Source organism: Chanodichthys erythropterus, chromosome 20, assembly GCF_024489055.1.
Source record: "Chanodichthys erythropterus isolate Z2021 chromosome 20, ASM2448905v1, whole genome shotgun sequence".
NCBI lineage: Eukaryota > Metazoa > Chordata > Actinopteri > Cypriniformes > Xenocyprididae > Chanodichthys > Chanodichthys erythropterus.
In genome coordinates this window covers 36,339,234-36,366,479 of record NC_090240.1, presented here as the reverse complement: position 1 = coordinate 36,366,479, position 27,246 = coordinate 36,339,234, and the positions used below count along the sequence as shown (strand labels likewise).

The window sequence follows — 27,246 nt, the reverse complement described above, 5'->3', positions numbered from 1 at the left end:
ACACAATCCGCCGTGCCATCTGCAGATGCCAACTAAAGCTCTATCATGCAGAAAAAGGAAGCCATATGTGAACATGGTCCAGAAGCACTGTCGTGTCCTGTAGGCGAAGGCTCATTTAAAATTGACTGTTTCAAAGTGGAAAATTGTTCTATGGTCAGACGAGTCCAAATTTGACATTCTTGGGCTGAAGAGGAGGAGACCTTCCAGCGTGTTATCAGCATTCAGTTCAAAAGCCAAGCAAAGTCTTTTAGTTTTTCATTTTATTCAAAATAAAGATAAGTCCCAACATTTCCGTAATGCGGGTTGTATTAGACTCATGTACATGACAGACAGATAGATAGTTTGTTCATCCTGCTTTAAAGGAAGACAGCTACTGATGAAGCCTGTGGTTTTCTGGAGTTCAGCACTACTCCTCTGCCAAAATATCCTCGTGTCTGACAGGAAGAACTTTCTTTCCTCATTTCAGAAGAATAATGAAGCTGAAGGTTTCTAAGGAGAATCTGTGGCAGAATCGGCCCTCTGGGACTCGTTTGAGGCCTCGTCTAACACAGACCGCTGCAGATCAGCTTTCTGTCCACCAGAGGGCAGTGTTTACAAGACATTCACAGAGTCAAGCCTCTGAGACACTGGGTAATATAAGGAGCAAAATAAAAGGGTAAAAAATAACCTAATATATACAGACACAGGCTGCGTCTATATATAGGCCTATTGACTGAAATATAAAATATCTGCCAATACAATTAATTAAAAAAAATCCCAAAATATTAAATATGCCAATACTGTTTAAAATTAAATAAAAAATACTTACCTAAATAAATAAATATTGCCCAAATAGTAAATATCTGCCGACAACAATAAAAATAAATATAAATAACTATTGCCCAAAACATGAATAATTGCTAATATTGATTAAAATTAAATAAATAAATACCTAAATAAATAAATAAAATAGCAAATATCTGCCATCACTGATAAAATATAAATAAATATTGCCCAAAACATGAAATATGCAGATTACAGTAAATAAAAATGAGTAAATAAATATTGCCTGAAATATAAAATATCTGCTAATACGATTAATAAAAAGTGCACAAAATTTGAAATCTCAGTACTGATAATAATATAACCCAAAATATGAAACATCTGCCAATATTGTTCAAAATTAATTAAATATATAAATATTGCCTAAAATATCAAATACTGACAAATAAATAGATAAATATATAGAGTGTTTGTAAATATATGTAAAAAAATAAATAAATAACATGCCAACATTTACATTTGATGTTATCAATATTTGCAGCAGAAAGACTGCAGAAAATGATGAGTAGAAAGAGTAAAAGAGCTTTTTCTAATCTTTATAACATTCGACTGCACGTCATTTAAATATATCTGACATGCATTTCTTTACGTGTAAAACTGTGTTAAGCAGAAAAATATGCACACTCAACACTAGAACAAACAGACAGACGAAGCACTTATAAACGTCTGTAGACAAATTTATTCAATTTTCAACAATAAACACAGTTGATTTCACTCTGACAACAACACACAGCGCCTCCAGAGCGAGACGGACACGTTAAACATGAACGAGAGCTTGACGTGTGGATGAGTGACGTCTGTACACCTGTAAACACAGGCGCTGTTAAACATCACGCATGTAACAACCTGCCACATGCTGAAGTCATTTACAGAAGAGCGCATGGTGAAACGTCAGTATAAATCCAACTGAAAATGTGTTCAACAAGCTTCTACTCAAGTGTAACTCCTAATCTCAATAAATACCACAAATACAGTGAAGTTAACAGTGGTCAAGCGTGAACACAGTGAAGTATCAGTGAGGTTGTTCAGGTTAGTGAAACGAAACATACTTTACTCAAATACACGTGCAGAAATTCAACATAAATCTTAAATTTAGGCCTACATATTTGAGTGTAGAAGTGTTTGCATTCACACACTTGTGTAGAGTACGTCTCGGGTCTTTGTGCTGATGTTAACTTCAATCTAACACACAAGAAAGCACTCTTTGGTTTTGTAAAAGAATCCCTTTTTTGACTTTTTCTCTATTTTCTAAAATATTTAATGGCCTTACGTCACATAATACTGATTTATTCTGTAAAGCTAGTAGATGTAATGTGTCTGCACTCCAAACGATGAGAGAATCACATATATTTGATGGCGCGTGTGGGACGGTGTTCTTCACAGCAGATGTAAAGTAGGATGTGTTGTCCTGCGCTGACAACAGCTTTTCTGAGCTCACAAACCAAGCACATGAGTAGGAAAGGCGACCAACACGGAAACAGTGAAGTGTGTGTGTGTTTGCTACATCTTTAGGTGGTCAGGCTCTCAGTGTGTGTGTGTGTGGGGTTTGGGACAGTCGTCTCTGAGGGGTTTATGTGAGTCCGATCTCTTCTAGGACGCTGCGGGGAGTCTCTGCTTCCTGTGGGAGGAAGATCGACACTTTTCCTGATCACACGCTCACAGATAAATCCGCCAACATTACTTTGAGACAAAACAGGCAACACATGCAAACCCTGAAAGTCTACTATCAAGACCAAAGATGCTCCAATACACTTTAACAATCCAAATGTTGGCTTTGTTTTTATTATAAAAACAAACATTTACCAAAAACACACAAAAAAATAAAATATTATTGTTTGTTTTGTAAATATTTTAAAAGCTAACATTTGGATTATTTTATGTTTTGGTAAATATTTGCATGTAATATTTATATTATATTTGATATTGATTTAATATTTGCATTTAATAATAAAGAGTCAACATTTAAAATTACTAGTGTTGGTTTGGTAAATATTTGGTTTTTATAACAAAAAGTGTCAACATTTGAATTTGTGTTTGTTTAGAAAATATTTGGCTTTTATAACAAAAACAAAACTAACATTTGAATTATTTAATGTTTTCTGGGTAAATATTTGTTTTTAATAATAAAAAGTGTCAACATTTGAAATTTTAAGTGTTTATTTGGTACATTTTTTATTTTTATAACAAAGGTAAATATAGCTGCAAGCAGCGATTAAGGGGCCAAGCACAAAGCAGCAAGCAGGTACAATCATCAGTAAAATATTTATTTATATTTTTGTTTCAGTTATAGTGGCGCAATCCCACCACTTTTTTGTGTGTCCTCAGAGTGTGCCAAATTTGGTGCAAATATCTCATTTTGTTTAGGAGTTATAGATATACATGTAGGAGTACATTAAAAATGAACCATGCACGACTTTGCATTTTTCTGCCACTTGCTATCAAAATTTTGACATTTGGGCTTGTTTCCGAATTTCCTACTGTGGTTTTGTCTCGATTGGACTTCGAAGATATCGCCTCAAACTGTTTCGAAGATATTTGCGAATTTTTTTTTTAATGCTAAATTGCAACTTTGCACAAACCATAAGGCGAAACATAGTATGTTAGGTATCGTTGGACTTGTCATGGATTCAGGAATCTAAGTAGATGAATCCCATGAAAATAAAGTAAACCACATCAAAAGATATAAGCATATAAATATTCGTCGGGGTATATTTCTGTGACGAAACACAGAATGTAGCCTCAGGTCATGCTTGTGATGACATGTACCAATTTAGGTCAGAATACATGTTGCAGAGCGTTATATATCCTCAGATCCAATTTGGCATGCTTTTCTACCAATTTGTTTGTGCGTTATTCAAGAATGGTTGGGTTTATCAAAAAGCTTTTGATAACTTTTTGCCAGCATGAGATGATCTAATTTGATTTTTGAGTTCGAAAAAGTAGTTTTTTGGCGGGAAAATTTGGCGGGAAAAGTTTAATGATGGAAAATGGTGTCGTAGGATGCATTCGAATGGTATTGAGCCAAGGAATCAGATGAAACAAACACTAAATAATTCAAATGTTGGCTTTGTTCTGAACTAAGATGAGCAACATTTTGAAGAGAATCAGAATTTACTTTGATTTTAAAATTTTAGATTTTATTTTTTTTAATTTTCCAATATTTGTTTTTCTTTCCAGTATGTCTGAATGTAATGCACAACTATGAATGATTCACTCAAAAACAACCATTTTATTTTCATGAACACAGCCAACAGTTTAACAAAACTTTTGAAAATCAGAGCACCACTGATATCACATACACAAACTGTCGACAGACAATGAATTTTGTGTTTTATGGACTTGTGTTCTGGCCAAGAGGTGACATCGAGAACAACTTTTGCCCACGCAAACATCATGATGTAAATGTCTTGTATTAAATATCAACAGTGTTGAAGGTAATGCATTACAAGTATCACGAGTGACAATCAAATTACTTTTTCAAGTTATAAGTAAAGTAATGCATTACTTTTAAATATACAACAAAATATTACTTTTACAGTAATTATTTTACTTTTACAAAAACAAACAAGCAAGCCCAACCTAGGAGAGCAAAAAAAGCTGCAAAAACAACAAAAAGTAACTAAGTAATGCAATTAGTTACTTTTTCAGGGAGTAACACAATATTGTAACACATTACTTTTAAAAGTAACTTTCCCCAAAACTAAATATCACTCTTGATCATGTGAATACTGGGTACAAAACATATATTTGCAATTATTTTAAAGATTTTGCACTGGCGTGTTGTTCGGTGCCACCCCTCTGGGCTCAGCAGGTTTATTTTATATGTATGAAGCACATGGAGATGAGCCGAGCTAAATTTATCCTCCGGGATCTGAAAATAATCAGCATGTGGGCTGCCATGTAGAATGACTCACTGATGACACAAATACATTTACAAGACACGGAGGCAAACCAGACACACGCACAAGAACGAGCTAAACTTACTTTGGCATCCTGAACATCAGTCGGCCAAAAAAAGAGAGGAAAATCAAGATTTAAAATTTGCATTACTGAATTCAGCCTGTTATTTGGCATCTTAAAAGTTTCCAAAAATGTTTTTAAAGTTTTATGTCACACTAAAACATATTTAAGTACTAAAAGGAGCTGGTAAAACATCAAAGAGTCGATTAATACAATGACTAGTTGTATTATTAACAGGTTATTAATTAACCTACACAACAAAGATGCTTCAGAGGTGGAGCAAACTGATGAAAGATTATGGTCATCTTTGAAATAATGTGCACTGAAATAAACGATTACAGATAGCGTTGATTTTTAAAGGGTACATTGAAAATTTTGAAAACTGAAGATTTTGAATTCAAATCAAAAATACTGATTGAATCAACCTAAATACATTAAATTACACCAACAAAACCTTTTGAAATTTTGAGTTCGAATATTTGAATTAAAATAAATATAAAAATCACTGAATCAACTTAAATGCATTGAATTACACCAACAAAACTATTCTTTATGAGTTAAATCAGGTAGAAATACATTTTTCAAATTTGTAAAAGATTTTTTGGAGTACGTTTTGCAAGAAAATACCATTTAGATAATTAATGTGGTTCCTATAACAATATTTTAAGTTTCTGTTGATTAAACCAATCGCCTCCATTGTATTAACTCAAATTTTTAATTCCAATTAACTCAATTTTAAGGCAACCAGGTAACTTACTTTAAGTTAAACCAACAATTCTTTTTTTACACATTGTACGCCTTTTTTGTACACTGTAAAAAAATGTCTACCTATTTTAACTTAAACTTCAGTTTATACATCTTATATATTTAAGAGTAATCAAATTAGCCATGCAAGGCATTTCAACCTAAATTATATTAAACTGACTTAAAATAGAGTTCAATCTCCTATAACTTATAAAATAAGTTAAAATTGCTTAAATTATTTTGATGAGTTAAAGTAAATGTAAAAACATGTTGTCATATAAGTCTTTACAGTGTAACAACTGCAGGTTACCACAATTTACAGTGTAAATTCAACACATATTTGCAGAAAGCACTTTTGCTGTCAAGGCAAGTTGTATTGATTCAGTTTATCAGATTAAATGTGATTAAATGTGATTCTGGCTCAGTACTCTGTTCTTTAACATCGGGTAAAGACCGAAGCATCCCAGCGCTGCATGAGCGGATCTTTAACATTCGCTTCTCTTCTGGAGTCTTGAATCATTCATGATTACTGAGATGCAAAGATTCCCATCGGAATTAAAACCCAATTATCGCTCAGCCCTGCGGTGACGGTCCAGGAGGAGGTTTCCACTGCTGACGGCCAGCAGATGAACTTGACATTATATATATATCACAGACCAGACCAAACCAGAGAGGAAATCTCACTCACACTTCAGTTTCCTCAAAGACAACATGAAATCAAAATTGACTATTTACTTTCATAATTCAAGATATCTTTTATCAAATTTATAATAACCTGCTCCACTTTTGAAATGACATTCTGGCCGTACTAGATCATTTTAACTAACAGAAAAACATATTTAGGGTAAGTTTACATGTCAACGATGTACTAAACACTGAAAAGTTTTTTGCATACAGATCTGCGAAAACGTCTAAAATGCTGTATTCTGCTGCCAGGCCAGTAGATGGCGATGTCACTTTGTAAAGAAACACTACGCTTCTATAGACTAAACACGTAATATGCATGTGCGTTTTTAAAAACTTGAACTTTGAAACCCGTTTTCAAAATTTTGCGTTTTCAGGCCCCCCAAAAAACGAAAATGAACAGCCAACATGCATTAAAAGTTTTTAGTTGTAAACGGTGTCCTGTAAACAGCCCTTAGACATTGTTTTAGCAACTTTTCATTTATTCTGTATGTCAAATCATGCTATACATTTTATCCTGTTTGACTCAAAAATACGTCGCATTACATATGCAAATTGATTAATTTATATATTTATGTAAATTAATTGTCATAAAATTAACCATGCAATGCACAGTTAATAACTTCTTTTTGATTTCTGTGAAATATTACCCAGGGTTCATCTTACAATCCACACTGAAGATATAAACACAAGCACACACTTCTTTAAATTTCTCACATTTCATTTGTTTATTTCTACCGCGTTACAAAACGCACATGAATTTACATCCATTCAGCCTACAGATCGACTCAATCATATTCTTATGGATTCAAAACACTCTAAACATGAATCTGTTTTCAAATCAACTCTATAAATAATGAACAAAAGACATCATCGAACACTGAAGTGCAAAAGTGTGTCTACGTGTAAATCGTTTATAGTGACGGCAGAAATACAGCGGCTCAAAGCAACAATTCAGCTCATTTTTGAAGCCATTTTACTTTTTGTCCAGCATCTGCACCAAAATTGCATATTTTTGCTCAATAAAACTGAGCTGTTTTTCTCACTATATGAGCCATAAAAGTCTGTTTCAAAAATGATACTCAAAATTAAAACTTTTAAAATTTTTTTTAAATATATTTTGTTTAAACCTTCAATAAACTCTTCCATTTCAAAATATTAGACTTTTCTAATTATTTCATGTCAGGCTTTACAGGGTTAATAAATGACTTTATTATTATTTAATGCAGACATTTCTACATGTTATATAAGTGTCCAAATACTTTTGAGGCCGCTGTAGATCTGTGTGTGTGTGTGTGTGTGTGTGTGTGTGTGTGTGTGTGTGTGTGTGTGTGTGTGTGTGTGTGTGTGTGTGTGTGTGTGTGTGTGTGTGTGTGGACACATTACAAACTAACTGATCATTTAATAAAACTTTCTACTAAATAAATCAAGAAAGAAACTAAAGTTGCTACAGCGCATACAAACTCATAATTTATAAATGACTACATTTACCAACCGCGGGTAAACTTGTACAGCTGTTATTGTGACGGCTGCTTCGTCTAAAACAAACTGAACACTTTACACTGTAAAATGATGTGCTTCTCAGTGTTTGTCTTGTTTTCCAACACAAATATATAAAGATTCTTAAATCAGGATACATTTACTGGAGAAGCAAAATTACTTTTTTGTTGAGAAAAATCATCAGAATTAAGTGAGTTTAATGCTTAACATAAGAAAAATACCTGTCAGTGGGGTCAAAACAGAAACTGAATTTAAAGAGAAATAATATAATTTATTATATTATATTATATATTTTTCTGACCCCATTTGCAGATATTTTTCTTATGTTAAGCATCTCACTTAATTTTGACCAATTTTTCTGAAAACAGAAAAATTCAGTAAATGTATCTTGATTTAAAGGATCTTTAGATGTTTATACCAGAAAACAAGACAGAAATACTGAGGAAGAAAATATATAATGTATATTTTTTTTCAGTGTAGCAACCATTTGAGCAAAAATAATTTTCTTAAAACATCCTTAAAACAAGAATAATTTGCTTGAGAATCAAAACGGCATGAAATATTATGACTCATTTTCTACAAATCATGTGAACGTCATCTAAAGTTTTTAACTGGAAAACAAGATGAAGATTAAGAATATGATTTTTGCTCTGAAACAAGTCTTTATGATTACACAGATGACCTCATGATTAATTCACTGAATTTTAAATAATGTCCATTCGTAAGAGTGAAGAACCGGTGACGTCCACCAATGAGAGTCTTTCAGGCATTTAAGCTGGACGAAGATTTGATTTCCTGAAGCTACATGAACGAGTAAGATAGAGGAATAAAGTCAGTTGAGATGAAGGACCAGCACACAGATAAACACAATGAAACACTATCTGACTGTGTGCAGGAGACACTGGGTCCAAGATGCAGCTCTCTGATTGGATGGTGCTGAGATAGAGGCGGAGTCAGGCGTGCAGGGGGAGTGGCTCAGCATGCAGCAGCCAATCAGTACACGGGCACGTTAAAGTACTCATGTCGGGGCTGAAGGAGAGACACACACACACAAACAAACACTGAAAATGGTGCAGACAAACACACACCTGTGAGATGCAGACAGACGTGCAGGACGACATGCAGTGGACGAAGCATCCACACGACACATTAAACTCGAGTGTGTTTACATGCACAGTCTCGAACCGTAAAAAAGGTTTTAGCAAAATCAACAGGTTTTTGAGCATTACCTTGTTTCTATTTTGCATGTAAATGCAGTGCATGTATTTATACTTTGATAATATTTTGTATTAGTTATCAGCATTTTACTGTACATGTAAATGCACTCAATACACCTTCTGCTCAGACCTTCTACAATAGGATTGTTTTAACTACACTAAAAAATAAAAAAATAAAAAATAAAAATTTACACAGTAAAATATCGTTTTTTCACTGAAAAAACAATTGATATCGTAAAAACAATGCATTCTGGGTAATATTATTTGTTGAAAATTACAAATATTACCCAGAATGCATTGTTTTACGCTATATTACTTCTGTATATTACAATGCATTGTGGGTAATATCATTAGTCATTTTCAAGAAAGTAGCCTATAAGCCTCTTTTCTTAAAATAACAAATATTACCCAGAATGCATTGCTTTTATGGTATGTTACTGTTTCAATGGAAAACTGTATTTTACTGTGTAAATTTGTTTAGTTTTTATACAGTGTAATTAATCTCAAATTCTGAATGGAATATATTCTATTATTCCAAAGTTTGCAGTCAGAGGGATTTTTCCTTTAAAGAAATTAATACTTTTATTCAGCAAGGCCACAATAAATTGATCAATTTATAAATGTTACAAAAGATTCCATTTCAAGTAAGTGCTGTTCTTTTTAACTTTCTATTCATTAAAGAATCAAAGAATTCTGAATAAAAATGTATCAAATGTTTCTTGTGCAGCTGAAAATTCAGCTTTGATCACAGGAATAAATTACACTTTACTATATATTCACATAGAAAACAGTTATTTTAAATTGTAAAAATATTTCACAATTTTTACTGTATTTTTTAATCAAATAAATGCATTGGTGAGCAGAAGAGACTCATCTTTCTGAATGAAATTTTGCACAATATAATTATACACTAAAAATGCTGGGTTAAAATTAACCTAAGTTGAGTTGAAAATAGACAAACCCAGCGATTGGGTTGTTTTAACCCAGCAGTTGGGTTAAATGTTTGCACAACGTGCTGGGTAGTTTTTTTCAACTCAACTATTGTTTAAAAATTATTATATGGCTGGCTTAAAATGAACCCGAAATTAAAAATCATTTAATAAATCATTAAAAACATTAATAAGCAATTTAATAAATGTTTATTGTTTAATTATTATTCATAAAACTTATTAATACATGTTCATTTATTAAACATATTAATAAATGTTAATTTCCAACATATTTTGGGTTCATTTTAAGTAAGCAATACAGTATTTTTTATTTTTTATTTTACAGTAACCCAACAGCTGGGTTAAAACAACCCAATCACTCGATTTGTCCATTAAATCTAAATATATAACAGTTGGTCCTAAAGCAAAGCCAGCTGAAGTGCTGCTGTAAGGCTCTCTATTAACAGACAGGATGGAAAACAACAATATAAACCATAAACTCTGGGAGGGAAAGAGGTCAATGAGACAGACACAATGACTGGACGGCATTACTAACCCGTCGCACAAACAAACACACACAAACACGAACACTCGTTACATCGGTGTTAAACTGCTCATCTAGAGCCACTGACCGCTACAGCTACACTAACAGAGAAACCATTCTACACAGGGAAGGTAAACCACACCTGAAGAGCGTCGACTCGAGCCGGTCTAACTCTGGAAGAGTCCAGAGGACTCGGAGGACATGTTCGGACTCAGAACACCTGCAGGACATTCACAGACACACACATGACACCTGTGGTCAGCTTCTAGCCACCGCAGCATCTCATCGATCCACAGACACACACTCCTGTCTCACAGCCAGATCTACAGCGGCTCCCGCAGGCTTCTCATCAAAGACTAATTCAAATGAGCTCCGGTCTAGATTTCCAGGGTCTGTCCTCTATAATTAATCCGGATCAGCCGGCGTGCCGCAGGGCTTTTGAGTCGAAGCTTTTGTGTGGAATTTCTTCTGTTCTTTCAGGAATGTTCTGGAATGACTTTCCCAGGTCGAGTGCTTTCATTAGCTGACGGTTCAGTTAACAACACCTCAGAAAACAAGCAGGTGCTTCAGGCATTTAAAGTTTAACACCAAAGCTTGAAATTGCTTTATTATTAAATTATTAAAAAAAGTAAAGCCACACAAAATTAAACTCAAATAATACCAATAAGAATGTAAAGAATGCTAATCCGATTATTAAAACTAAGTAATATGAAATCAGTCTGGGACACAAAAACATGCCCAGGACTAGCAACGAAAACCATGAGGAAAATTGTTTTTTTTTATGACAAAAGACGAGATGATGACAATATAGTCATTAAACGATATCTGCGACTATATTAACATGCAATATCATTGGCGAAAAAAAGAAGAGACTAAAATGTAATTTAAAAAAAAAAGTCTTTAATATATTTTTCTGACAAAAAGAGAGTTTTTAATGAACTTCTACACACCAAGTTGACAACTGCACTGAAATGTGGGAAAGAATCCCCTAAATTATCACGTGTGTGTCCGGAACACGACTCACTTTCGAAACTGCATGATTGACAGCTTCGAAACCACGGCAACGTTCTGTCATCTCTCATGTTTGTTATCCATTATTGGCACCAAAGTATTGTCACCAAATGTTACAATGACAAAACGCTCGTTATTTTCAACAATTTAAATAAAGCACAGTTGACAGATCACTGTGTTGCCATGATCACTCATTAAAAGCCTTTTTGAGCTTGTTGTTTAAGCTCATCTCATAAAGCGAATGGGTTTATGGAGTTATCAAAGTGAGCAGACATGAGTCGCGATATTTCGGTCTTATTTTCAGCATTTCGTTAGCCTCATAGCATAATTGCCCAGATCATATTTCATAGGCAGATATCACAATTTGGCCAAAAAATGACTCGGGCAATTATGCTACGATTTGGATTTATTTCGGTTTATCATTTTCTTCCTGGTGGTTTATTTAATATTTGCAATCTGGCAACCATCTCTCTACACTGTGGAAGAAGTGCGGATGATCTGACAACCGGAATTCAGCAATCTCCATATTCTGCTTAAATTAAAGTGTCATTCAGTCAGTCTGTTTGTTCACGAGTCGCTTGCGCTGTTTGCTGTGACTAAATCTGCCATCAAACCTTCTCAGTGATGAACTGTAATAAATACAAACATGAATCTCAACTATAGTGTTTGTGATTATGCTTGTTGAATTTGCTGTTGTTTTAATAGAAAAACATTATTGTAATTTTAACAAGTTTCTTGTTATACCAGTTTTCATAATGTAGAGAGAGTTCATTTATATGATAAACAGCCAATAATAACCCAGTACACTAGATGAGGTCAAATGTGCTTTTAGGTGAAAGTACAAAAAAAAAAAAAAAACTCAAATGACATTGTGATTTATAATTTTGAGTCAAATAATTGTGATTATCAATTTAACCGTCTTCAGTGACTAAAACTAGACTAAAATACTCAAACATTTAGTTGATTAAAACTTGACTAAACAAAAACATGACAAGGTTGACTAAATATGATAAACACTAAAAAGTACATTTGACACAGGATTAAGACTAAATGAAAAATAATAATAAAAAAGCTGACAAAACTAACTATCCAGAACCCATATTATATATAAATATAAATATTATGTGTGTTCTATTGTGTTACACTATTAAGTTTAAGTTATAATATTTGATAGCGTTATAATATTTTATATTATTTTCTTCTATTATTCAGATGTTTTTTATTAGTATTTTATGTATGAATTGGCAATATAGTATGATTTACAGTCATGCCAATAAAGCAATTTTGAATTGAAATATATTATATATATTTAATATATTATAAACATTTTTGCAGTGTTTTGTCAACTATGCACCCGGAAAAGTAACTCCAAAACATTCCTGAAAGATTTTTTATTTTGAAGAAATTAACACAAAAAAAATATATATATTATATCTCTCCTTATATAATTTATTACACACAGGTACGAAAATGCTTCATTTTTAATCTAAATAGAATTTGCCCAGCTAATAAACTAAATTCAATAAAAACTTAAAGTTAAACAGCAAAAAGCAGACAGAGAGAGAGAGAGAGAGAGAGAGATCATAACATAATAAAACACAAACCCCTTGCCACATAATGTGATTTATTCTGATGCAGTGGGATATTTATGCAGTGGCAAAGCCCCAACATGAAAAGGGACGCACTCATCTCTCATCCTCAGCTCACACACACACACACACACACACACACACACACACACACACACACACACACACACACACAAATAATCACATTCCCTCCCCACCGAGACGCCCGTCCTGAGCTGAGGGAGTAATGCACATCTTTATGCAGGCACAATTTATGGAAAGCATAAAAATGCAGTTAAAACATTTGTTGTCATCCAATGCGAGTTAGTTCCCATCAGGCATCATGTCAGAGGCCGACACACACACATCCAGAGCGTCTGATTGTGGAGACGGGGTGCGTGTCTTTAAATGCAACACATTTGCATTACATGTATATACGGTATTCGTAGAAAATGTTCAGTCATTTGCTGAATATGCCATTATGATGATTAAATGTATAACTGAAGGCGTGACATGAATTACTTTAAGACTGACACTATATCTTAAATATATAAAATTGCTCTTAGTCTGCTTGGACCACATTTTGACCAGGTCAAAGGGCAAGAGTTAAGAAGTTCAAAATCTCCCCCCCCCGACATCATCACGTCTCCTCCAATCAGAGCGAGCGAGAGCTTCATCATGCCCAATCAGTAATCGGCTCAGGCAAATCACACCATTTACCAATAGGCTGACAGGGTGGGCGGGGCTCCGGCCCCTTATAAGATCTCCTCATTGGCCAAACCTCCCCAGTCTTCAGTCTGGCTCTACGGACAAAAACACCAGCCAATCAAACAGCCCGATTCTACGAAATGACGCCAAATCTGTTCCACAGAAGGCCAGGAACTCTTGGAATTGGATTAAGATTGTGAATGAATCTTAAGATGTTTTCTTTCCCAGACTGAAGGTAAATGTGGTGGATCAGAAAGATTCAGCCAAAACAAACGGAAGTTGCATTAAAAAATTACAACTGATTATCCCTTGGATAACAACTAGTTCTTAAGACATGCATAATGACTGTGTTTAAGCAGTTGGCCACAGAAATTAACACAGAGTCATGAAATAAATACAATCTAATCTAGTATCATTGAATATTGTGATTTCCAGGCTGATTTTCGTGCTTTTTTAACCACAAATTTCACTCAATACAGACGTTTCCACTGACTTGAGCCCAACAGCTGACTATTTCACTATCCTGCATAACTTACCCACAAATATAAACATGCCACATCATGAGTCTTTCGGAGTTAGGGAATATTTCTGATGCAATAGTTCAGAAATTCACATAATATTTGTAAATAAAAACATTTTAGAGGAGAAAAAACTGGCTTGAGCAGAAATCCATTGGTCAAAAGTGTTTATATACATTAAACACTAACATAAACAGTACTAAAATAGTTGTTAATCTCAATTAATTGGGTAATTTGACTAGTTTAAGGTTTGAAAATCCAGACCGTACAAACGTGGATATGCATGAACAGTCACAAACTGCTTAAACAGAGCAGCATCTCAAACTCATTAAATCCAAACCAGATTCATTAAAACATCAAAGAATCTGACCTCAAATCAGCAGATAAAGGACAAACGCCAGTCGAGACTACGGCAGCCCCTGAGGCTCAAACCGCATGCTCTCACTGATAATGGTTCTATTTTGTAGATTATTTATGATTATTTCTTGCATAGATGAAAATTCACATGGTCACTTGAATATAAAGATGCACAGCTAGTATAAATGTTTTGGCGCTGCTACTCTTTTCGTGCTCAGTCGGTAAACTGCACATTTAGGTCATGTCTTGCTGCTAAAGCGTGGACAGCACGTCTTTGTTCTCTCTTTCTCCTTTGTCTCTGCCTGTAATTTGGCCCTCGGGACAAAGTCTGTCAGGATGGCAGTCAGAGATGATAAACCGCAGCTCTGTTCGGCTCTGAAAGCTCCACAAACTTGAGTTCACTGATGGTGACTGAACATTTCTATTTCCTCTAGTCTGTAACTAGCGCCTAAGTCAACCTTAAAATCATCCAATCACATCATTCATTCATTCATTCAAACAACATTTTCACTGGGAGATAACAAGAAGAAATTATTGGGTAAAACTTTTCTGACAATATACAGGAACTAAACTGCTTGGTTTCATTAGTAACTAACTGGGTCAATCTCACAAAGCCTGTCAAGAATGAATGAATTCAACCCCAAAATCAAAAGAAAAAGTATGGAAGCTTGTTTCCGCCACTACATTTTTTTTTGTTGTTGTTGTTGTTTTTTAAAGGTAATTGCAACTTTTTAATCCAACAATTCAGACATTTTTTTTCTAGCAATTCCGAGTTATCATGCAATTCTGACTGTGAAATAAAGTCGCAATTGCATGTTATAAAGTCAGAATTGCGAGATTTAAACTCAAAATGTCAGTCTTTTTTCCCTCCACAATTGAACATTACATCACGCAACCCTGACTTTACTTTACGCAACTCTGACTTTACTTTACGCAACTCTGACTTTACTTCACGCAACTCTGACTTTACTTCACGCAACTCTGACTTTACTTCACGCAACTCTGACTTTACTTCACGCAACTCTGACTTTACTTCACGCAACTCTGACTTTACTTCACGCAACTCTGACTTTACTTCACGCAACTCTGACTTTACTTTACGCAACTCTGACTTTACTTCACGCAACTCTGACTTTACTTTACGCAACTCTGACTTTACTTCACGCAACTCTGACTTTACATCACGCAACTCTGACTTTATATCACGCAACTCTGACTTTACTTCACGCAACTCTGACTTTACGCAACTCTGACTTTACTTCACGCAACTCTGACTTTACTTCACGCAACTCTGACTTTACTTTACGCAACTCTGACTTTACTTTACGCAACTCTGACTTTACTTTACGCAACTCTGACTTTATTTCACGCAATTCTGACTTCATAACTCGCAACTCTGACTTTATTTCACGCAACTGACTTTATATCTTGCAATTCTGACTTTATTTCACACAATTCTGACTTTATAACAAAAAAAGTCACAGAGAAAAGTCACAATTACCTTTATTATTTCATGGCGGAAACAAGCTTCCATAAGAAAAAGATAGCATTTTACATAAAGAAAGTGAGAAAACTAATAACACCACAATGCAAAAAAGGCTTAATTTTTACTTAAGCAAAATATAAGTTCATTTTTCCTTTTGATTTCGGGACGTAACGTGGAAAAATGTGTAAATTTAGTGGAACAAAAATGAAGGGAGTGGAAATGTATTATATTATATATTAAATGTATTAAAATGCTGAAACATCGTTCTAGAAAGTCCAAAAAATAATAATTTTGTTCCTTTTCATTTTGGAGGGGAATGTGGGAAAGTATATTTTGTAAAAAAAAAAATATTTGTACAAAATTAAGATTTTTGAATATGACCATCAATTTCATTATGCCTTATTTCCTTCTTTTTTTCTATTGATTTCGGGGTTAAATATGACAATTTTTAGTGAGATTCACTCGATTAATCTATTCTCTAACCTTTTTATTCAGGAAAAATTCAGCATGTCGTCAACTTCCAAATAAGAATGATTTGGTTTGGAAGTTCACGGCATGTAGAATAAAGTCTGGCTCCACTGGGATCAGATTAATGGCTAGAGCTACAGGGAGACTGATGGCTACAGATGCTAATCAATGATCCATAAATCATACCTGGAAGCAGGCGTATCTGAAAATCTAGATTCTGTAAATCAAAAGAGTTGGGTCGGGCAAAAGAAGGAAAGATACAGAAAGCAGGAGAGAGAAGACAGACATCAAACAGGTGAACCAGAGTAAAAATTTAGATACAGCACATCTGGTGTCAGCACACCTGAATTAAAGCTGAAATGTGTCATTACTGCACCCCTAGAGGCACCTAGCGAAACTGGTTGTCAAGGCGTTGCTATGGTCTTGAGTAGTTCTTTTTTAGCATGTTCTTATGCAGTTGCTGGAGGGTTGCCAAGACATTCTGAATGGTTGCTAAGCAGATGCTATGGTATTCTGCTGGCTATTGTGTTCATAGCAGGTTGATATGCAATTGCCATGATGCCCTGGGTGGTTGCTAGGGTGTTGCTAGAGTGTTCTGGCTGGCTGTCCTGAATGTTTGTTATTTTCCTGTGTGTTGCTACATTATGTGCTTACTATAATTCGCTTACTATAATTAATAATAATAACTATAATTTATAACGTTCTGAATGGTTGCCAGGGTGTTACTATGTGGTTCTGAGGCAGTTGTTAGAGTTCTCTGAGTGGTTACTGTGTCATTGCTATGCTGAGTGTTTTTAGTGTGTTGCTATAATGCTCTGAATGGTTGCTAGGGTGTTTCTATGCAGTTCTGAGGCAGTTGTTAGAGTTCTCTGAGTGGTTACTGTGTCATTGCTATGCTGAGTGTTTTTAGTGTGTTGCTATAAGGCTCTGAATGGTTGCTAGGGTGTTTCTATGCGGTTATAAGGTATCTGAGTGGTTACTGAGGCATATCTATTTGGTTGCCAAGGTGTTCCATTTTTTAGTGAGTAGCTATAGTATGTGTTGCCAGAGTGTTGCTAAGCGGTTCTGAGGCGACCGATACAATGCTATGCGTGGTTACTGTGGTATTTCTATGCAGTTGCCAAGGTGTTGAATGTTTTTAATGTGTTGCTATAATGCTCTGGATGGTTGTCAATGTGTTGCTAAGTGGTTGCCAAGGTGTTTTGAGTGTTTTTTTATGCATTGATACATTATGTGGTTGCTATAATGCTCTGAATGGTTGCAAGGGTGTTGCTATGCGGTTCTGAAGCAACTGTTAGAATGCTCTGGGCGGTTACTGAGGCGTTGCCATGCAGTTGCCAAGGTGTAGGAGTGGTTTTTAGTGAGTAGCTACAGTATGTGGTTGCTATAATGCTCAGATTGGTTGCCAGGGTGTTGCCATGTAGTAGCCAAGGTGTTCTGAGTGGCTTTTGGTGTGTTGCAATGCGGTTGCTACAGTATTCTGGATGGTTGCCAGGGTGTTGCCATGCAGTTCTGAGGTGACTGTTAGAGTGCTCTGAATGGTTACTGTGACACTGCCAAGATGTTCTGGATGGTTGCCAGGGTGTTGCTATGCAGTTTCAAAGCATGCTCTGGGTGGTTCCTATGGTGTTGCTATGCGGTTGCTAGGGTTCTTCAGATTATACTTACAGTGCACATAAAAAAAAAATGGATATGAGAAAGCATTTTAAAATCAAAGAAAGATACACTTCAGCTTTAATCTGAAAGCCCAGCATCAGGACATCCTGCAGTTCTGTGCATCTGTGAGACTCCATGAAGATGAAGAGATTGTGTGTGAAAGCTCAGTTCCTCTACACTGTAACAAACAAAGGAGCGTTTTGTTCTGCAAGCGCCGGGGAGGCTGGGTAACACACATGAGAGCAGTCGTGAACCTGTAGCTCCTGAGGGATTTCTACCTTTCAATTCAAAGAGAGAGTGAGAGAGGCGAAGGCCAAAAACACTGAAATACGCAAGCAACCCCATCGCTTTGCAGTGGCAGTAATAAACCTCAGTACTCCAGGTGGAAAGAGACCCATTAAACCAGATGTGTATTATTCTATGGCAGTTTAGAGCTAGATCTCAACCTCTCAACAGACCAATTATTTTTAACTAACCTTCTCAGCAAAGCATCCGAAACACTTTATAAGTGACAGGAAGTACTTGCGCCTCACCTCCTGCAGGAGATCCGCCTGCTCGATGGCTTTCAGGACGTTCTTCTTCGACGTCTCCTGAGCCTCGCCTCCCAGCAGGAACTCGTCCAGGATAAAATACGCCTTCTCGAAGTTAAAGATGATATCCAGCTCACAGACCTGAGTTTGGGAGGGATAATCGCTGTAATCGGGTTCGTTTTTTTAGAAGTCACGTCAATTTTTTTTTCGCCGCATGACTTACACTGCCGAAGTATTTGTCGAGCAGCTCGACGTAGCGGTGGATGATCTCCAGTGTGATGAGCTCATTGTCCTGGTCCTCAATGGCACAGCAGAAATACAGACTGGCATATCTGTAACAAACACAACATTTGTTTTAGTTACCAGTTGAATTTCCATCAAATATCAAGAGGATTTGACATTATAGTCTACTTCTTTTATTCGCTCCATCAAACTGCATGTTAGTAAACTGTGTGTGTGGTTCAATAATAATAATGCATCCTTTTTTCAGCTGACACTTCATTTATCATCATTCTCACACTGGAGAAGATCTATGGCTGGTGAGAGCTGCTGAGCGAGCGTTTTTCCCCGTGATAATGTACTGCAGTGATCTGCAGACAGGATGGTCATTCAATTCGTCTTCTGGACAGACACTCTTCACTGTGTTTGTGCGTGAGACGCAGAGAGAATGAGAATGAAATCAAGTCTTCAACAACTTTTGTCCAGAATGCTGTTATGAATGTGTGTATATCTGTGATATATGCATATCTAACAATGACTATACTCGTTAGTAGCTATCGGGTTTGCAGCCTAGCTGAATACAATAGTGCAAAACTAAATAAAATAAATAAAATGAATATAAAATAAAAGCAAATGGAGTGAATAAGTAATATAACAAAATAAAATAGCAAATGGAGGAGCGAATCATAAAAAAATTTAAAAAAGCAAAAATAAAGCAAATAGATTGAATAAGTAATATAACAAAATAAAATAATAATAATAATAATAACAACAAAGCAAATAGAGTTAAAAAAAATCTAAATAATAAAATGGAGCAAATAAGTAAAAAAATAATAAAATAGAAACAAATGGAGTGAATAAGAATCAAAAAAGAAAATAAAAATAAAGCAAATAGATTAAGTAATATAATAAAATAAAATAGCAAATGGAGTGAATAAAATAAAAATAATAAAATGAAGTGAATAAGTAATAAAATAAAGAAACAATAAAAATATGCACATGGAGTGGAGGTAATAATAAATAATATAAAATTCAAATGGAGTGAACAAGTAACAAAATACTATAAAGAAATATTCAAATGGAGTAAATGGAATAAACCATTTGGGGGAGTAATAAAATTAAGTAATAAAATAAAAAAAAGCAAATGCAGTGACTAAAAAATGTTTTTTTTTTTTTAAATATGCAAATAAATGTAAATGTAATGAAATATTCAAATGGAGTAGAATAATAAAATAAAAAAATATGCAAATAGGGTGAGTGTAATAAAATATTCAAATGGATTGAACAAGTAATAGTATATAATTAAAATATGCGAATGAAGTTACTTGCTACGAATTTCAAACGATTCGAAGCCTCAAATCTCATGAACGTTTGTCAAAACCAGCGAACATCAGTTATTCCTCAGGTCATCACTGGTAACCTTTGAACACTACTTAGTGTACACACTAACTAATAAATACACCTGTGCACATAAACGAGCCAATCAGAAGGAACATGTCATTTTGAGAGTGCATTTGTCATTTTGGTGTAGAGAACAACATGCATGCAGAATAACCCTGTACTGGTGTTTCATTCACACACACACACACACACACACACACTGCCTGCTTAGCAATGCTAATGCTCTGTTTGGACGGGAGCTTACAGAGACAGATAGTAAGGATGTTGAGAGCGGGCGGCTGGGGTCAGAGGTCAGACGAGGCGAGCTGTGAGGTTTCAGCTCAGGGAATGAAGCTGGAATCGAACCAAAGCCTGATCACACAGAGCAGAAGCAGAGGAACTGCTGTAGACACAAGGTCACGTTCATTATCACAGCCCACTGTCTGCTCATCTGTCTGGAGCGCTCCATCAGCACATCATTCAGTGTGATTCACTGCCACGACAATACCTGCATCTGGACTGGACCAATAACACACACGCACTGAGGAAATAATAATAATAATGGGGAATATACATGAAAAATATGCGTAATAAATCAAAAACATATGCAAAAGAGTGTAATCAAATAAAATACAATACAATAAAAACATGCAAATCAAGTGTAACAAAAACAACTTTTACATTAGGTAAAAAATTAAATAAAAACATACAAATGGAGTGCCTAAGTCATAAAATAAAATATATGCAAATGGGGATAATAAGTAAATAAAAAATATATATATATATATATATATATATATATATATATATATATATATATATATATATATATATATATATATATATTTGCAAGTAGAATGAACAATAAAATAAGTAGTAAAAGCAATAAAATAAAATACAATAAAAACATGCAAAATCAATTGAAGTATTTTTTTTTTTTTTCAAATTTAAGTGAAAGAATTTAAATATAAATATGCAAATGGATTGAATAGGATTAAATAGACAAAAGGAGCGAAAGTAATAAAAATAAAATATGCAAACAGAGAACAAGTAATAAAATAACAAATATGCAAATCGGATGAACAAGCAATGAAATTAAATTATATAAAAATATCCAAATGCAGTAAATAGAATAGGATAAAATTAAAATATGCAAATGAGAGGATAAGAAAAAAGTAAATAATAAATAATGCAGTAGTGAATGTAATTGTGTGTGTATATATGTATATTATATATATAATTATATATATTATATATATATATATATTTTTTTTTTTTTCTCTAAGACACGTTGGCCACAATTATTGGCACCCCTAGAATTTTTTTATGAGTAAAATATCTCTGAAGTAAATTCCCATTCATATAATTTAGCACACCAGGGTGATCATAAACATGAAATTGTCCAGCCATGACTTCCTGTTCCACAGGAGTATAAACATGAGGAAACACAAAGGCCAAATTCCCTTAATCATTCATCACAATGAGTAAAACCAAAGAATATAGTTCTGATGTGCAGCAAAAGATTGTTGAGCTTCACAAAATAGAAAGTATCTGTAAGTAAATAGCTAAAGCATTGAACATCCCCATTTCCACCATCAGGGCAATAATTAAGAAGTTTCAATCAATTAAAGATGTTACAAATCTGCCTGGAAGAGACGTGTGTCTAAATCATCCTAATGTGAAGTGAGGAGGAGAGTTTGAGTGGCCAAAGACTCTCACAAGGATCACGGCTGGAGAATTGCAGAGATTAGTTGAGTCTTGAGTCTCAGAAAGCTTAAAAACATGATCAAACAGCACCTACATTCCCACAAGATGTTCAGGAGGTTTAAGAAAAATCCTCTGCTCTCATCCAGAAACAATCTACAGTATATTCAGTTGTCAGACAAGAATACTTCAAAACGGGGAGGAACTTCAAACGGGACGAGCTTCTATGGTCAGACGAAACTAAAAAAAAAGTGCTTTTTGGCAGCAAACCCACCAGATGGGTTTGGTGCACACATGGATAAAAAGTACCCCAAAAGGAGGTTGCAAAAAGTATTGAATAAAAGGGTGCCAATAATTGTGGCCAACATGTTTTGGAGAAAAACATTTATTTCATAATGTGATTTTTCCCCCACTTTCAATTAATTTCATTCAATGAAAGGTTAGATTTTTGCTAATTTTATGAATTAAAGATCAAAAGGATAAACAATGCAGATTTATTTTTACAGTCATCTTTGATCATATTTACAGAGGGTGCCAATAATCCTGACTATCACTGGGATGGCCTTTACTGTAAAAATCATTCAGAAAGCAAATGCTTTTCTTTTTCAACTCTAAAAATAAAAATGCCATGTTTTCTTCTAAGAAACCGCCTGTTGATCTGCATTAATTATAATTAGATTTATGCAAAAACAATACACAAAGTGTCCAGTGTAAGTCCTCATACAGATCATGTGTGATTGTGTATTTCTATCAGTAGTTCTGGAGAGTCACGACTCCTCATGAAATCAAGAACAGAACAAATGAACACAGAGGAATAAAGCAAACGTGTGGCTGCATATTTTAAATTCACTCATGCTGGCGAATACAAATAGCACTCATCTCATCTCAGACGCAGCACAAAACACAATAACACCATCAAACGCCTATAAATCAACTGTGCCAAAGTTCATATTTGTATTCAGCTCATTTTCAGAAGCTGAAACGCACAATCCAGCGAAAACACACAATAATGTGATGAAACACCAAGTATTAAAGTGAAATATTATATATCAATAGCAAACACTGCAGTGCTGGTACAGGTGGGGTGTTTGGGAGTCCATTTCACTGTGTGTGTGTGTGTGTGTGTGTGTGTGTGTGTGTGTGTGTGTGTGTGTCAGTTCTCCGGTCAATGTACCCCCCATTTCCGCTGCCATGGAAACACCCTCATCTCACTGAACGATCGCTTTCATCCTGATCACACACTAACATGAGGGAAACATGTACAGGACACACAAACTACATCTCCTGTCCTGAGACGGAAAACATCCGATTCCTAAACTAATTAACATCCTTGTTCATTATTTTGTGTCTGTAAACAAGCTCTGTGTATATGAATATCTTAATAACTTGAAATGAAAATTCTCTCTACTTACTTTCTTAAATCGCAGTGAACGTTTCATCTGTGCATGTTCATAAAAAATAAAAATAAAAATAAAAAATGAAAATCCTGAAATTTACTCTGAAATCCATCAAATTACAGAAGTATAATGGACTGCCAATGTTGACTTTCATTCTGAAAACATTTTAATGTCATCATGACCAAATCAATCAAGTGAAGAAGCTCTGCTTGAAGTGAAGCCAAACTTGAGCTAATATTTAAAGACATTCAGGAAGGAGGTTTTTCTCACAGCAGGGTTAAATTAGTAGCCAAGACGTTTTTTCATTAACCTCATTCTAAGTAGTTACACACACAAAAAACATCATTCCAAACCCAGAAATGTGTCTTTTAATCACAATATGCACTAGTCAGGGTGATTGTCTTGAACTAAAACTGAAACTAAAACCATAAAAAAAAAATGGTAACACTTTACAATAAGGTCCCATAAATTAACAAATTAACAAACAATGAGCAATACTGTTGTTACAGTATCGATTAGGCATGTGACGGTATCAAATTCTCATGTTGCGATTAATTGCTAAAGCTTTTATCACAGTATACAGTATTATCACAATATTGAAATAAGTTGCAAAAAGAAATTGTAATAAAAAGAACTCTGAATGTTACATATATACAATACAACTGATCATTGTCCATTAAATAAGTTATTTAAACAGTAACTAAGAAATTAACATTAACTAAGAATAATTAATGCTTTATAAGTATTTTCATTGTCAGTTTGGTAATAATGAATTAACATGTTAACTAATGAAGCCGTATGTTTTACTGAACAATAACAAATAATCAGAACATTTCTCATCATTAGGGCGTGTTGTAGTCCAGATTAAAATATAAAAATATTTAGGTTTGAAAATAAATAGTCTATTAAGTCTTTAAGTATTAAGTATTTGGTGCTGTGATGAATAACACTGAGATTACAGAAAAACGAATGGCTGTTTGAAGCATTTTAAAAACTAGTGCAGTTGCTTTGTTTGCAGGGTTTCCGGGGTAACCGCTGCATTTCTGCTGCTTCATCTGCTGTCAGAGAGTGAACGTGCACTTTCATTCAGCGCGTCTCCTTCACTCGTTCCGCCATGTGCTTCTCATTCACATTGGGATTGTTTACATCTGAGCGTGCGTCCCTTTGACGCAGAATACAGCAGTGTTGTGCATTTTATACGGTTGATAGGGAAAGTATTCTTCTAATAATTGGTAATAAATTATTATTTACGGTATTTTGAAGTGCCCACGATAACAATATCGTGCATATTCATTATTATCGCATTACTGAATATCGGCACATGTCTAGTATCAATTAATCTTTGTTAATAAAAATACAACTCTTCATTGTTAGTTCATGTTTTTCAAACTTTTGATTTTAATAATGTAACAGAAAATTATGAATTTAACAATAATTAAGATTAACAAATTATTTAGAAGTACTTTTCATTGTTAGTTCATCTTAACCAATGGAAATACTTAATGTAAACAAATGGAGTCTTATTGTAGCGTTACCATAAACATTAAGTGAAATAAAATAAAATACAAAAAAAGTAAACATTTTTTAATAGCTAGTTGCCAAAGAAACAACTCATTTTCATTTAGTTTATGTTAAAGTACTAAAATAAATAAGTGCTGTCAAATCGATTAATCGCGATTATTCACATCTAACATAAAAGTTTGGGTAACACTTTATTTTAATTTCCTTGTTACACACGTTACATGAATTTACTATAGTAATAACTATAAATTAGGTATAATTACATGCAACTAACCCTAAATCAAACCCTACCCTTACCCTAGCGCTATAGTAAACAAACTTTTGTTAGATGCGATTAATCGATTTGACAGCACTAAAATAAAACTGATAAAAAAATAATGCAAACCATACAGACATATTTAACAAAAACAAAAATACAAAAACAGAATTACTAAAACTTTAGTGAAAATTCTCATTTAAAACATTCAAAATATTAATACAATTTTAATATGTACATAAAACTGCTATTCCTTCGATTTCTAAGATAAATGTTTCAAACAGTAACATGCTGAATTGTCACATGACCTCGTTATGCTGCGTGTTTGATCCAACGATTGGTGTAGAGTTAATTATTTTGCAATTTTATTTTGCTATGTCATTTCAGTCGTATCGAATTGATGGTGGATGTACAGAAACCAGTTTAACTTCATTTGTCACAACGGTAATGGAAAGTCAATTTGAGTGCACTGAATCATGATTAAACAGGTTAACGTTGTGTTTTTTCATTAGCTATAGTAGAAAACAATGCACAACTTCAAAGAAAGCGCTGAACTCCAGCTGCTCCACTGACCTTTTATACACAATTTTAAGGTCCCTCCACTCCAGGAAGCTGCACATCTTCGGCTTGCGGGCCAGAACCGTTTGCACCAGCTCTCGCGTGATTTTCTTCTTCTCCTTGTCGGATAGAGGAACGTACCATTTCTGCAGACGGAGCTTCCCCTGTCTGCTGAACAACAGCATGAACTGCATCTGATGGGAAAAGAGACGGAAGTGAGACGTGCCGAGACCAAACGTATTGGTAAATAAGAGACTAGTAACTAACATGTAAATAATAAGCCACTCAGGATTGGCACAGAATCATGCTAATTTAAGGGTTAATTCTGTCATTAAATGTTGTTACAAAACCGTAAGACATTTATTCATCTTCAAAACACAAAAATTACCCTCCATTGACAGCTACGCAACTACCACATTCAAGTCCCAGAAAGATGGTAAAAACATCATTAAAGTAAATCATGTGACAGCAGTGGTTAAACCTCAGGTTTATGGTGCTCTCGTGAATGTGGTGGCGATTAATATTTTGTAAATAAAGTGATAAATTATGTGTCTTTGCGCAAACAACGCACTCACGTCGCTTGCGACACATAATTTACCACTTTTATTTACAAAATATTCGCCAACGCACGTTCACGAGAGCACTACGACGCATGCGTTGACGCGAGAACAGTTGCGTGAACGCACGTTGGAAAGTGGTAGTTGAGTAGGCTGTCAATGGAGGGACAGAAGCCCTCAGATTTCATTAAAAACATCTTCATTAGTGTTCAAAAGATAAACGAACGTGTTTGAAATGACACTAAGGTGAGTAATTAATGACAGAATTTAAATTTTTTGGTGAACTATCCCTTTAATATAGCATCAAATCATGACAACAATAACCGCATCTGATATATATATTCTGCAAAAACATAAAAGGCACAGATTTACATTTTCCTATTCATATAATAGCTTAACTTACATTATAATTATATATATGATAGATTATAACCAAACTCAATTTCTGTGTTGAACTTGAACGGCAGTTTTACTGGTCTAGTTCATTTGCATAGAGATATAAATTAATTCTAAGACCAAATGCACAAAACTTACGAGCAGATTTTGCGTTCTAGAGATTTGATTGCAAAGCTAATTAATGCATTTGCCTAAACTAATAAGCATGTGATCTCGTATTGACACTTGTGAGTCACGCGAGGCGTTTATAACCTTCCTCAGACAGGAAATGATCAAATAACACACGACATACCTTTATGAAGAGGTCCGTTAGTAAATGAGGGATGAATTCACATGAGTTCTGGATTCACAGTGATTCGCGTCTGTCTCCGCTCGAGTCTTGTGTACAATAGATGCTAAAGGCGTCAGCTGACTGCTGGTTACTCATTGGACAGGCTTCGCTCAAGGGGGTTCTCATTGGTGCACAGAATACCGTTATCCCCGCCTAATCAGAAGCGCAGGCATTTGATTGGCTGATACGCGCGTCAGTCAACGCTAGTCACACCTCCAGTCCGTG

At 34.7% G+C, this 27,246-nt stretch overlaps 1 protein-coding gene across 5 annotated transcripts; it reads right to left on the bottom strand.

Moving 5' to 3' along the window:
* Window positions 1-1,616: 1,616 nt before the first annotated feature.
* On the bottom strand, window positions 1,617-27,082 carry LOC137009038 (AP-1 complex subunit sigma-2). 5 transcript variants are annotated; one of them, XM_067370920.1, is made up of 6 exons: window positions 26,983-27,082; window positions 25,753-25,931; window positions 18,926-19,034; window positions 18,706-18,843; window positions 13,700-13,782; window positions 8,051-8,511 (listed from the first exon to the last, which is right to left on the bottom strand). In XM_067370920.1, exons 2-5 carry the CDS (start codon window positions 25,929-25,931, stop codon window positions 13,735-13,737), a joined length of 474 nt encoding a protein of 157 aa, XP_067227021.1. In that variant the 5' UTR covers window positions 26,983-27,082; the 3' UTR covers window positions 8,051-8,511; window positions 13,700-13,734. The 5 variants fall into 5 exon arrangements, with proteins under 5 accessions (XP_067227022.1, XP_067227021.1, XP_067227023.1 ...); XM_067370922.1 differs by having other exon boundaries at window positions 13,700-13,776; XM_067370921.1 differs by lacking the exons at window positions 8,051-8,511; window positions 13,700-13,782 and adding an exon at window positions 1,617-2,440.
* Between the last annotated feature and the right edge of the window lie 164 nt (window positions 27,083-27,246).

Coding starts and splice junctions, on each gene's coding strand:
- LOC137009038 (XM_067370921.1), bottom strand. CDS start 25,931: ATGCAGTTCATGCTGTTGTTCAGCAGACAGGGGAAGCTCCGTCTGCAG. Junction 18,844..18,925: donor TCGACAAATACTTCGGCAGT/GTAAGTCATGCG, acceptor TCCCAAACTCAG/GTCTGTGAGCTGGATATCAT. Junction 2,441..18,705: donor AGGCGGATCTCCTGCAGGAG/GTGAGGCGCAAG, acceptor TTCCTCCCACAG/GAAGCAGAGACTCCCCGCAG.